Consider the following 12,919-nt stretch of genomic DNA (forward strand, 5'->3'; position numbering starts at 1 on the left):
AACTGTCAGCAGTAGCAGAACACGCGTGCCAACAAGGACACTCAATTTCTTTTGATAATGTTGAAGTTGTGTGTAAAACTAGCTACGACTGGCCAAGACTAATTAGAGAATATATCGAAATTGAAAAAATGAAAATAATTGTAACCGTTCGGATAACGACCGCCTTAAGTGCTGCGTGGAAGCGAATCATCAAATAATACATTGTTTAAATGCATGCCTATAAAGGCAGCATACTTCAATAGCGATTACCATTGGTACGGCTGTTTTAATACACACAATGGACAGGAAGGACAAGATCAAAGGGCTCGCATAATGCACATGCACAATGTACGTTGACTCATTAACTCCCCCCAGTTTGCGAAAGAGCACAGAAGTGTGGTCACCACATCTACGTCTCTATATAAGGAACGAAACAGGAGGACTTCTCCACAAATCTGGCTGTCGCCTGATGAAGCTAGTTGTAATTACTGACGAAACGTCGTACTAAGATTGTAAATGTTGTGGCTTGAACCAACACACTGGTGTGCTCTACTAGTATACTACACTACTATACACTACACTATACACTACACTATACACTACACACTAGTGCTGTAAGAGTGACGAATTGGCCACGTTCTGTTTACGTGACAACCCTTACTAGTTGGCTGTCGGGTGGTGGCGGGTTTTAACGACACATTTGTATTTTTACGCGATCTAACCCCAAAAACCTCTATTATGGATGATATTGGTCGTGAAAGCCTACCACGTGTTAAACAGTGGTGGTGTTGTGGGAGGGGTGGGGGGGGGAGTGTGCACAGCAGTTGGGTGGGGTAGGGACAGTCGGGGTAGTGATGGGGCAGCTTCACAACAACAACCAAACCCGCTCTTAGAGCAGCAAGACAAAATTAATTGTCCTATTGTTTCTAGATTTGAAGCTTTCGTGACTGCAAGGATTCATACTCTTAGTTCTTTCGGTGAAGTCACGTAGGTAAAAAATGAAATTAAAATTAATAATAATTTATTGTTTTTATTTATTATTAATTTTAATTTCATTTTTTACCTACGTGACTTTACCGAAAGAACTAAGAGTATGTGCTATTGTTGCCATGCCACGAGACAATGCATACATTCAGTACACTCTCAAGAGCAGGGCAACCCTTCGCATTTCGAGAACAATCCACGCAAGTGCATGCCACGTCACTGCCTCTGAGGTGTATCCCAGAGAGCTGTTATTCCCACACTAGGGGGCAGCACTTTCCCACTCCGAATATCGCGGTTGGCTACGTACGGTGCGAAAGAATTTCAACATACATACACTCCTTCTACAGGAGTAATGTTTGTCACATGATATTCTGCATGACCAGGGTTGGAAACTCGCCAAACTAAGTGCACAACCAGATTTCTAACGAGATCTTTGTGTGTGCAGTCGTCATTGGTGAGTGTGCTGAGGCCAGAAACGCACCACACTTCAGAAGCTCGGTTTAATCACAAGTGGCTGAAACCTGGATTCACATCTATAATATCATAGATGATTTACTTATCGTTATCTCCTGGGGTCGAATAGCTTTCGCAGTTCCAATATCTGTATGTGGTCAACAAGAGTGAATTATAAAATCACAATCTTATACGAGGGGATGATCAAATTATTCACCCGTATTAGCCTTGTAAGTAAATGCGGTACCAATTTCTTCTCTGGCCCGTGCACCATATCAGAAGTGACCTCTAAGCTCAGCACTTTGACCCCTGAGCCTCGTGGCCACCTCGTGACGAGCGTTTTTTTTTTTTCTCAAAGTAGCCTGCAGCAACTCCTGGACTTGGGCTTCTTGGCAGGTGGGTCACACAGCACTGCACTGATGGTCTCGTCAAATACGGTCTTGATGCCATTCCGGGTGCGTGCCGAGCACTCCACGTACTTGACCGCCCCTGCACAGACGCCACACACAAACGCTGTTTAACGTGTGGTCTTTCGCGAGCAATATTATTCATTATAAAGATTTTTGGGTTAGATCGCGTGGATATAAATGTGTCGTTAACCCACCACCACCCGACAACCAAATAGTAAGGTTTGTCACGGAAACAAAACGTGTCAATTAGTTACTACTTCAGCACACACCGGTGTGTTGAAGCGTATACCCACAACGTTTACAATTTGAATACGACGTTTCACTGGTGATTACAACCAACTTCATCAGGCGATTTGCTAGAATTGTGAAGAAGTCTTCCTGTTGCCGGTCTTAAGCTCTTCCAGCATAACCGACGTCCGTTTAATTATGAAATGTGTTAAAGGTGTAGCCCTGCCATTGTTTGCTTACACCACTGCTGGCGAAATAGGCCTCCACGAGACAAGGTTCTAGACCTAGAAGCATTTCACAGTTCAGCCTATGCGGAAATGGTTCAGTTATGTGCAATTATGTTGCAAAATGGAAACTGCAGAGTCGCCGTGATTTGCACTGCAAATTGAGCACCACTTTAAGAAATGTAGAGCTGGGACGATTAGTAGATGAACCAATGACAAATTGTAATCTAATCCTTTTTTTTATTACTTAGGCTCCTATAAAAATTACAAACGGCTTAACGTTCTGCCTCACGAAGGCAGGCAACCCCTACAAGCCACGCCCAGCACGACACAGATGATGATGCTAATGACATCATCAAATCCCGCCCATCACTTCTCATCCAGCGGCACATGCGGGAACAGAAGTGAGACACATTTTTTTCTAAAACACTTTATCGATTAATCGGATGATTGAACTAACAATCAATAGAGTAACGGATTACTTAAATATCAAATATCCCAACTTTAAACAAATTACAATAATATTGGCATGGTGAATTAGTGATACCAATCTTCTTCGCTAAGGCCAGGCCCTGCTCGTTGGTGATGAGCGGAAGCATCTTCCGACTGAGCTTCTCCACAGTGTCCTTGTTGTCCCGGAGGTCGAGTTGAGTGCCAACCAGGATGATGGGAGCCGTGGGGCAGTGGTGGCGCACCTCTGGGTACCACTGGAAGTCCAACGACAAAGCCATCACAGCATCGTCATATTCATTTAGGTTATATTTCAATGTATGATGCTGCTGTGGTATCATGTTTATCGCACTGGACAATCTGGAGGTTGCCATTTCAATTTAATCTCATGGCACAGCAGTTAAAACAATGGGGCAATTTTCTTAAATATCCCCTCTGTCTATCAAGCAGTATAAATTGATACACCATAGTCAATCGGTAGGTTGCATGTCGTGGGGTAAGGTGTGATACTCCCATCCAAAATGTATAGCCAGCATGGAAGTTCTCAAGAGCGCTTGAGAGCTTACTCGAGTGGAGGACCTTTCGGAAGCAGTGGCGTAAATAATCAATTGCAGGGCTGCACCTTTACATTATTTAAATGTGAGAAGAACACGATGATGCTTTGCGAAAACCGTGGTCGTCACGTGATCTGTATAGAGAAGGGTTTGTGCATCTACGCTAATCAGTGAGTGCCCACTTGCTTCTCTCTCTGGCTCCAAGCCCTTTCCTTAACATCTCTCAATTCTTTGCACACATTTTGACTTAAAACTTTCGTGACTGCAGGAATTCATATTCTTTGGTTCTTTCGGTAAAGTCATGTAGATATTAAATAATAAAATAAAAATCATCAAAATTATTAAAATATAACAAATTCATCAAAACCAAAAACTCAGGACGTTTCGATCACAACACAAGCGGTCGTCATCAGGTGGAGAGACGACCGCTTGTGTTGTGATCGAAACGTCGTTTTTTAAATGAATTTTTTATTTTTTATTATTTTTATTTTATTATTTTCCATCTACGTGATTTCACCGAAAGAACCAAAGAATATTAATTATTTGCACACTGCAGTTTTTTGTCCCATTTTGTTTGGTTAATGGCCATTTTACGGAATCATATGTCATAGTACAAAGCACCGGTGCTGTTTGTCTCAATCGCAGCTGTTTGAAATCATTATTAGTGCAGTGGTGAGTGTGTTTGGCATATATTGCCGCTATTAAAGCCTCCGCTCACCTTGGCATGGATGCTGTCAAATGAAGACTGGTTCTCTAGAGAGAAACAGATCTGAACCACGTCCTGTTCAGAGCAAGGTGACAAACACAATTAGTACTTGATAACGTTTTAAAAAGTAATGTAGGAGAATGCAGCGTAGGTTGTTAATGTTTTGGTAACATCCAGTGTGTATATGTTCATGTTGAGGTTGGTGGATGAGCCCGTGGACAGCTGGCTTCAGGAGCAGCCTGGTCAACATCTGAAATTCTGCCGGTGAATGGTCGAAGCAGGCGCTAGTGTTACTATGTGGTCTGTGGTTTGATATTGCACACCGCGATCGCACCGTGGGCAATTCCTTATTATTATCCATCGCTGTAGGTGATGTTGTCCTTCCCCGCACCTCCGATTAGCACTGTTGGCTACGTACGATGTTAAAGAAGTTCAGCATACATACATCTGCATTGCGATGTTCTGATGTAATTCAATACATGGTATGGTTTGTGGGGTAACTTGAAAACGGTGGGGTTTTTCGTTGGGGTTGATGATTAAGTGCGAGTTAGCAACGTTGGTATTTTCCCAAGCTATTCACCGAGCCTCAGAGTTGAACGTGGGAACTTTGAGAGCTTGGAAGAGCAAAACTACACGGACTCTCTCCTGAAGCTGTCTCGACATTGTCATCTAGCTCCTGAACATATTGCCGTCATACGCAAGAATAAAATCCCGAAGTGGGTTGTGGAACGTTAATCTTGACTTGGGGAGGTCCTGAAGGTTATTTTGGTATCGGTTGGTTTTACTTTCCTAGATCGTTTTCCAAAGGCGAGATTTTTTCAGACAAACCCGGCAAATAATAATTTCAGTTTGTTCAGCAAACATGTTTAACACGACTTTTGTTTTGCCCATATGTATCTCCATCCCAACTTTGCAGCCTTCATTCTTGTGTTCTTCAAAGCCTTTTCCTGCAGTTCATAAACATTAGGTTTGCCACGTTTGAATTTAACAAAGTTACGGTCAAAAAGCTTAATCTTGACTTGGGGAGGTCCTGACGGTTATTTTGGTATCGGTTGATTTTACTTTCCTAGATCGTTTTCCAAAGGCGAGATTTTTTCAGACAAACCCGGCAAATAATAATTTCAGTTTGTTCAGCAAACATGTTTAACACGACTTTTGTTTTGCCCATATGTATCTCCATCCCAACTTTGCAGCCTTCATTCTTGAGTTCTTCAAAGCCTTTTCCTGCAGTTCATAAACATTAGGTTCGCCACGTTTGAATTTAACAAAGTTACGGTCAAAGATCACGTAACCAAAGTGTTTTACTTCATGTTCACGTGACACACAAGGGAAACATTTGTTTACCTGGGCGGCGGTGGTGACTTACCAGGATCAGTGAATACTGTTCCGAGTTAGAAGTTGATATAATCGTCTGAAAAGCGAGCGTTATGTGGGGGTAACACTCACGACGTTCGTGTAGCAGATAGAACGCAGGCGATCATACTCCTCTAATCCTGGTGTGTCCATCAGGTGTAGGTTCAACGAGTCGCCATTCACCGTTACGTTGGCATAGAAGCTGTTAAACCTTGGCAATGAAAATGACACAGCCCATTAAATTATTACAGTACCAGAAACAGCAGTTTAAGGCTAGTTTTTTCAGACAAGCCCGGCAACATTGTTCTGCAATGTGTTTTCGGGTCGTACCGCGTGTTAGTTTGGCACGATCGTATATTCTAGATTTGAAGCTTTCGTGACTGCAAGGATTCATACTCTTAGTTATTTCGGTAAAGTCACGTAGGTAAAAAATTTAATTAAAATTAATAAAAGTAAAAAATAAAAATCACGACGTTTCGGAGGCAACACAAGCTTCCGTCTTGAGGTGAAACCGTCACAGCAAAATATCTGTACCTTATATAGTGGTTGAGGGGGGAGGAGCCAGGAAGGGCAGCAGTTATTAACCACTTCACAACTCCTCCTCCCCCGCTGCCCTTCCTGGCTCCTCCCCCCTCAACCACTATATAAGGTACAGATATTTTGCTGTGACGGTTTCACCTGAAGACGGAAGCTTGTGTTGCCTCCGAAACGTCGTGATTTTTATTGTTTTATTTTTATTAATTTTTATTTCATTTTTTACCTACGTAACTTTACCGAAAGAACTAAGAGTACGCACGTATATTTTCAATAAACGTGCTTGCGCCTTTTGGCGTCATCTGGTCCAACCCATGTGAGACAAGCTCTAAGGAAAGCTGTCTCGGGTGTGGACCAATCAACTTCAAGGACAATGCATACATTATGACTGCAGGTATTGTGGTCTTTGCAAACATGACTCTTTGTAAAAAAAGTGTCAGTTTTGTTGCCAGATAAAAGGGTAAAAAAACATCTTCTTGGTTCTTTCGGTAAAGTCACGTAGAAGGGAAGTAATAAAATGATAAAAATAAAACATAATACAATAATTCTCACGACGTTTCGGCCACAACGCAAGCAGCCGTCCTCAGGTGAAAACCAGGTCTGTCGAGGCGACAGCGTCTGAATGAAACAGTACCATGCTTGGAGCATATATTTAAGCTGGGTAGGAAGGGGGGGAAAGGACGCCTTGACAAAATAATTTGCATATCAAGAGGAATTTAGCATATTTATGGGAAATGCAGGTATGTGATTAGTACTACTTATGCCCGTGCATTATGCAGGATTAGCAGCATCAAAGGGAGGGGATATGCATTTCCCATATGCATTTCCCATATCCCCTCCCTTGGATACTGCTAATCCTGCATAATGCACAGGCATGGGTAGTACTAATCACATACCTGCATTTCCCATATCCCCTCCCTTTGATGCTGCTAATCCTGCATAATGCACGGGCATAAGTAGTACTAATCACATACCTGCATTTCCCATATCCCCTCCCTTTGATGCTGCTAATCCTGCATAATGCACGGGCATAAGTAGTACTAATCACATACCTGCATTTCCCATATCCCCTCCCTTTGATGCTGCTAATCCTGCATAATGCACGGGCATAAGTAGTACTAATCACATACCTGCATTTCCCATATCCCCTCCCTTTGATGCTGCTAATCCTGCATAATGCACGGGCATAAGTAGTACTAATCACATACCTGCATTTCCCATATCCCCTCCCTTTGATGCTGCTAATCCTGCATAATGCACGGGCATAAGTAGTACTAATCACATACCTGCATTTCCCATATCCAGCACTGTGGCTGGCGCGACACCCAGAGTCCTCTAACTGTTCTATATTTGAAGCTTTCGTGACTGCAAGGATTCATACTCTTAGGTTTTTTTCGGTAAAGTCACGTAGGTAAAAATAAATAATACAAATAAAATAATAGAACTAATAATAGAAATAAAATGATTATAAATAATAACAAATAAATAATGGAAATAATAATAGAAATACAATTATTATAAATAATAGAAATAAAATTATTATAAATAATAATTTTATTTCTATTTTTTTTATTATAAATAATAAAGGTATTTCTATTATTATTGTATTTATTCTTTATTTTCACCTACGTGACTTTCCCGAAAAAAACCTAAGAGTACCTCTAACTGTGTCTCTGAACAAAGATCCCCCATATAGCCTTTAACAGACGGTTGTTAAAAATGTTTTTAGCGAGTAGCACCTAAATAAAGGCTGGCACGGCACAACGGGGGGGGGGGGTACCCAATACCACGTCCCGTCCGCCTTTGTCTTCCCAGTGCTAACGTTTACACACCTCACCAGGTACTGATTTAAGGCCCAATCGACCTAGAGGAGGCCCAAAACGGGTTCAGATATTCGTCACCGAAATCGACCTCTGGTCGTGGAGTTCGGAGCGCAGTGCGCTCACCATTACATTATCGCACCGCACATACATACACACAGACACAAAGAGTGACAAATACATACCTACGCACGGTCACATATGCAAATAAAAATACATACACACGTGCACGCGTAGGCAAAATGACCTGTGGTAAGAAAAACAATGCCCCCTCCAAATGTCTATCTGAGTGCGCTTCTGGCCCTGACCAGGGCTGGGTTCACGTACAAGGGGAGGAAGTTGTGTTGCGAGTAGACGTCAGACGTGTAGGCGACGAGCAGGCATGTCTTACCCACGTATCTGCAAAAGAACGACGACTTACGATCACACAAGACAAAAAACAAAATCTCCAGTTCTATTCTTGCCTATGGCATCCCCTGTTTAGGGTGGTGCGGCAGGAAAGCACCACAGCCGACGTGCTTGTCTCTCATAACACCCACACACGTGCCGCACACACAGCAAATAACTGGTGAATTCGAAAAATGTGTGAATTTTTCTTGACTTTACCCTTAATGCCGGTGGCAGCTGGCCTCTCAAATGTTTGGTGGGGCGGTGCCGGCGCCGTAGGTGAGAGGGGGCGTTAGAAGGATGAGTTTATACTGGTAGGAACGAAGTGAACCAGCCTACAATAGATTATATCGTCCGTCCGTCCGTCCGTGTAGCAGCATCGCCCCCTACTGCAAACACTTGGCAGGACCCTACAAAAACATTTACACTCAGTGACGCTTTCCTGGCTAAACAAGTGTAATAATACAGTATGTTTATATTCTTTGGTTATTCGTTCCTACCAGCCCACCCCGCAGGGACCTGTTTGGCTGTCCCTTTGAAAATTAAGTTGGAACAGCGGCTTGTATTAGCCAGGGGCTTCATTGTGCCACTTTAAACTACAGTAAAACCTTGGATTGCGAGCATAATTCGTTCCGGAAACGTGTTTGTAATCCAAAGCACTCGTGTATCAGTTGTGATCACGTGACGCTCGGCAGACAAAGCGTAAACACGTACTACTCGTATTGCAAGACCCCGCTCGTTTATCAAATTAATATTTATTTAAAAATTTTGCTCGTCTTGCAAAACACTCGCAGACCAAGTTAGTCGCAATCCAAGGTCTTACTGTATTCAGATTTTAACAGTTTTTTTTTATTTTACCAGGTGAAGCCTACTGAGCTATATAGCTCTTTTTCAAAAGCGACCTCGCCACAAATGATAGCTCAATGGAGTGGTTTATCACGTGGAAATTTATAACAGCCACATATTCTAAAAGTATCTTTATAAACGTGGAAGGAAAAACCAGAGGACCCGGAGAAAAAAATCCACGTGACCACGGAGAGAACATACATGTTTGGTTTTAAACTATTTTATGAGAATACACTTACATCAAAAATATATACTTGAATTCACCGATTGGTATTAACATTTGAATGGGAGCTGTTATAGCTGAGTTTTATTCTACATCAAATAAATATATATTTAAAAATAGCTTATAACAACATTTTAGGTGGGGTGTCACCTCAAACCCCATGCAGACCATCCGTCACTGGGGACTGCAAGAAAACAAGTTTGTTCACAATCCACAGACGCATGCCAATCATTTTCACCAGGCTTAGTCCTCGGGTCAGACCAGATATGGGCACCACCCAAGGTGGCAAAACTTTAACGGTGCCATTTTATTTGTTACATCAACAGAAGTAAAATAATACATGATAACCTTTCCAACTGAGCAGCTGTTTTAATTTTTCTCGCAGGAAACCTGTTTTTGCACCTATCGTAATCACGCCTATTTGCCCCGACGTTACTAAAAAAGCATTCTACACCTCTGCTGATAATTAAGACAATAAATTACAAATGTATGTTTGTCCCCAAGGGATGTATTTCATACATATTCTTGCATTCATTCACGCTTGTGCTTCAATTTCAGTGACTTAGTGAAGTCTGGAATAGATTGGCGCTCTCTGTTTTCCTTCTGTTTCTAGCAGCTTGTGTGCTCATGATCATTTACTGGCAGGTGAGGCAAGTACTGGTGGTTTTGTATTATTTCTGTTCAGTAAAGATATCTAAAGTGCTAACTTGTTAATGTACCTGTTAAGATTATTATTTAAGGCCATGTACTACAGGCAAAAATCATTATTTTGTTCAGTTTGTCAATTTCATATTTTTTTACGTTTTGCTTCTACAAATTGTAAACTTTCATAACATGCACACAATTATTACCAATCATAAAAACGAACTATTTATATTTGTTAAATACATATTTCTATTTTATAAATAGTTAGTTTTTATGATTTTATATAAACTTCGCCAAGTAAACAAAGCCTTAAATTAGCTTTTTTAGCATCTTTCATCGCAATTTATCTCCGCATGTTAAGAATTAACCTAGTTGAATTGCATATCAGTGAAAAGCTTATTCTCTGGAGCAGACGTCTAGCTTAGTCACATATGGCTATTTACTTTGCTGTCATGGCAATAAGAGGGGGAACACATTGCGAAAATCTTGTTTTTTAACATGTTAAAGTGTATTTTAACATAATTAACTGAAATAACGATATTTTTAGAAAAGCCTCTGTAGATTACCAACCAATTAGTTATTGATCACATTAAAACAAACCAAAAAGTTCTGACTTCATCTACTAAGTCAATAGTGTGTTTACATAATATGTAAATTTCTGCATATTTAATGAGATAGCACATAATATGCATAAATGAATGGGGTGGAATTCACAATACACACAAATCTTAGATTTTTAGATTTTTGTGTATATTCATCTGGTAATTTTTCATTCTGATAAAAGGACAGCAATTTGTTTTGCCTATTCACCTGCAGTACCTCCCCTTAAATTAGTTAAGATTAGTTAAGATGCATTTTACCCTTTATCAATGTTAGTTTTGCTTTTGGGTTGTAACTCTCTGCTGCCGTGAATGTGTAACCAAAGTGCTGACAGATTAATTTAGGTTTTGCATCAAAGCAATGATGATTTTTGATTGTACTGTATGGTCGGGGTGAAAACTGTTTGAATATGGCCACTGGTGAACAAGCAAGTCACATACTCTTAGTTCTTTCGGTAAGTCACGTGATGACGGAGACTTGTGTTGCCTCCGAAACGTCGTGATTTTTTTATTTTTTATTGTTTTATTTTTATTAATTTTAATTTCATTTTTTTACCTACGTGACTTTACCGAAAGAACTAAGAGTATGAATCCTTGCAGTCACGAAAGCTTCAAATCTAGAAGCAAGTCACAACCCACTACCAAAGCGATCATGGTTGGAGTGCATCATCCACTGTTCTGATGATACAGATAAGCTGGTGTCACCACAAAGTGTTGACTCCTGGAGAACTCGGCTCAGAGCAGCTCAGTTCCTCTTTCTGTGTCTCAAAGTAATTGCAAGTGTGCACATTCCCAAGCTTCTTTGCGCACTTTTCAGTTTTTGTTTCATGTTTGTTATAAATTTCCACGTTATGATCAATGTCATGCCATGAAATATGGACTGATTAACACATTCTATGTTTTTCATTAGTTGGTTTCGTTTTACAAAAGCACTCCAACCTGCTCTTGGTCTGGATCTTTGTGGCATTATATTTTCCCTGGTCTAGCCTCAATCGCTGTCCTATGAATACCTATTCTGCTGTCTTTTCCGGCTGTGTGCCTCCGACATACATCTCCGATTGTCAGCGAACTTGTCGTACATAACCTTCGTTTTCCTGATGTTTATATTCAACCAAACTTGGCAATGCTTATGTTGATAAAGAGCAACAACTATAATTCTACAATGAGGTGGTTCAGCCAGACAATTGCGTCAGGAGTAGTGGAGTGTATAACTGTGATGCCTCCTTCGAATTTTTGAATGGGTTAATTAGGGTGCCACTCAAAATTAAAGCGTGCTATCTTCAAAAGCACGTATCCTGGTTTTATTCATTTGCTTGTTAATCTGAAGCACTGCGAGTTTAAAGGAAATCCCCCAAAAAATACTGGTTGATCATTTATGATAGTATCTACAACATGGTCCAGATAAATATCACTGCGAATTCTTTGGACAATTTTGGACTTCTTTGCGTTCGGATATTACTGACGATGCTTCTCGAACACTCGAAGAAGAAACTGTTTCTGTTCCTCCTGGTGTCTGAGGACCGTGTTGAACGACTGAGTCATAGTATTTAACTACTGGACAGACAAATATACAAATAAAAAGGTAAAATCCCGAGGAGCATTTAAATGTTAACAGATTAGAATTACTAAACACCAAAAGCAACACATTGAGAGGGTGTGCTTACTTAGTAAACAAGGCTGCTAATGGTGGAACAGCAAAACTACACGAACTGTCAGTTTCAGTTTCATTTATTAGGATTTACCCTGTGAGCCTTTCGGCTCGTTATCACTTAACTCCTGAACATATCGTCATACATAATAGAATATTGAGTTACTCTGACATTTCCTGGAGCCCGTTCCCATTGAATGCTATAATGACGTTGTCATCAGCAAATCTGATGGTTAATATTTTGTCTCCGTTAATATGTAAGCTTTTGTTTCTGCATTCCTAGAGCGTGCAGTATCTAGAGTTAAGGTAAGTATACACTCATCACGTACTTACTTCTTGATGCACATTGGTATCTTGCTCTTCATTATCAGGTAAACAACAATTCCCAAAACCCTCAAACTTGTTCTCGCCTCCTCCGCTTCTAATATTTAATAAAGGCTATCTCATGAAGGGGATGATAATAAAAGCAGGTAATACATAAACGCACAATGATAACAATAAAAAAAACACTTCCTTTAAACTACTTTGTTGTGTCAACCCTGTTCTCGTCTCGTCTGTCTCTCTTATAATTCACGGAAATAATTACGATGGTGAAAACTCACCCGTCGCCAACAACGATGCATTTAATCTCCGTCATGTCGAGTTGACCATGAGTCCCCAACTGAGTTCACAAACACAAAGACCCGTGTTATATATATTTATTGTTAGACCAGTTCTTAAGAATCGAGAGACGCACCCCCCAGGGTTTGTCCGGCACTCCCAGGAGGGGTTGAACCATTCAATTTCATGAATTGGTGCGATTTTTTTTCATCGCTATCTTACAATATCTGTTTTGTTTCCATGGGGAGTTTTTTCCAGCTTGTATTTTTTTTTACC

At 40.7% G+C, this 12,919-nt stretch overlaps 1 protein-coding gene across 1 annotated transcript; it reads right to left on the reverse strand.

Moving 5' to 3' along the window:
• Positions 1 to 1,364: 1,364 nt before the first annotated feature.
• On the reverse strand, positions 1,365 to 12,680 carry LOC144945042 (ras-related C3 botulinum toxin substrate 1-like). Its single transcript, XM_078873235.1, has 6 exons — positions 12,646 to 12,680; positions 8,023 to 8,094; positions 5,435 to 5,552; positions 4,001 to 4,063; positions 2,826 to 2,985; positions 1,365 to 1,905 (listed from the first exon to the last, which is right to left on the reverse strand). The coding sequence occupies exons 1-6, from the start codon at positions 12,678 to 12,680 to the stop codon at positions 1,769 to 1,771; spliced, it is 585 nt and encodes a 194-aa protein (XP_078729361.1). The 3' UTR covers positions 1,365 to 1,768.
• Between the last annotated feature and the right edge of the window lie 239 nt (positions 12,681 to 12,919).

Source organism: Lampetra fluviatilis, chromosome 36 (assembly GCF_964198595.1).
Source record: "Lampetra fluviatilis chromosome 36, kcLamFluv1.1, whole genome shotgun sequence".
In the NCBI taxonomy this organism is placed as follows: domain Eukaryota; kingdom Metazoa; phylum Chordata; class Hyperoartia; order Petromyzontiformes; family Petromyzontidae; genus Lampetra; species Lampetra fluviatilis.

Coding starts and splice junctions, on each gene's coding strand:
- LOC144945042 (XM_078873235.1), bottom strand. CDS start 12,680: ATGACGGAGATTAAATGCATCGTTGTTGGCGACGG. Junction 8,095..12,645: donor TGCATCGTTGTTGGCGACGG/GTGAGTTTTCAC, acceptor GTTCTTTTGCAG/ATACGTGGGTAAGACATGCC. Junction 2,986..4,000: donor TTGACAGCATCCATGCCAAG/GTGAGCGGAGGC, acceptor TTGGACTTCCAG/TGGTACCCAGAGGTGCGCCA.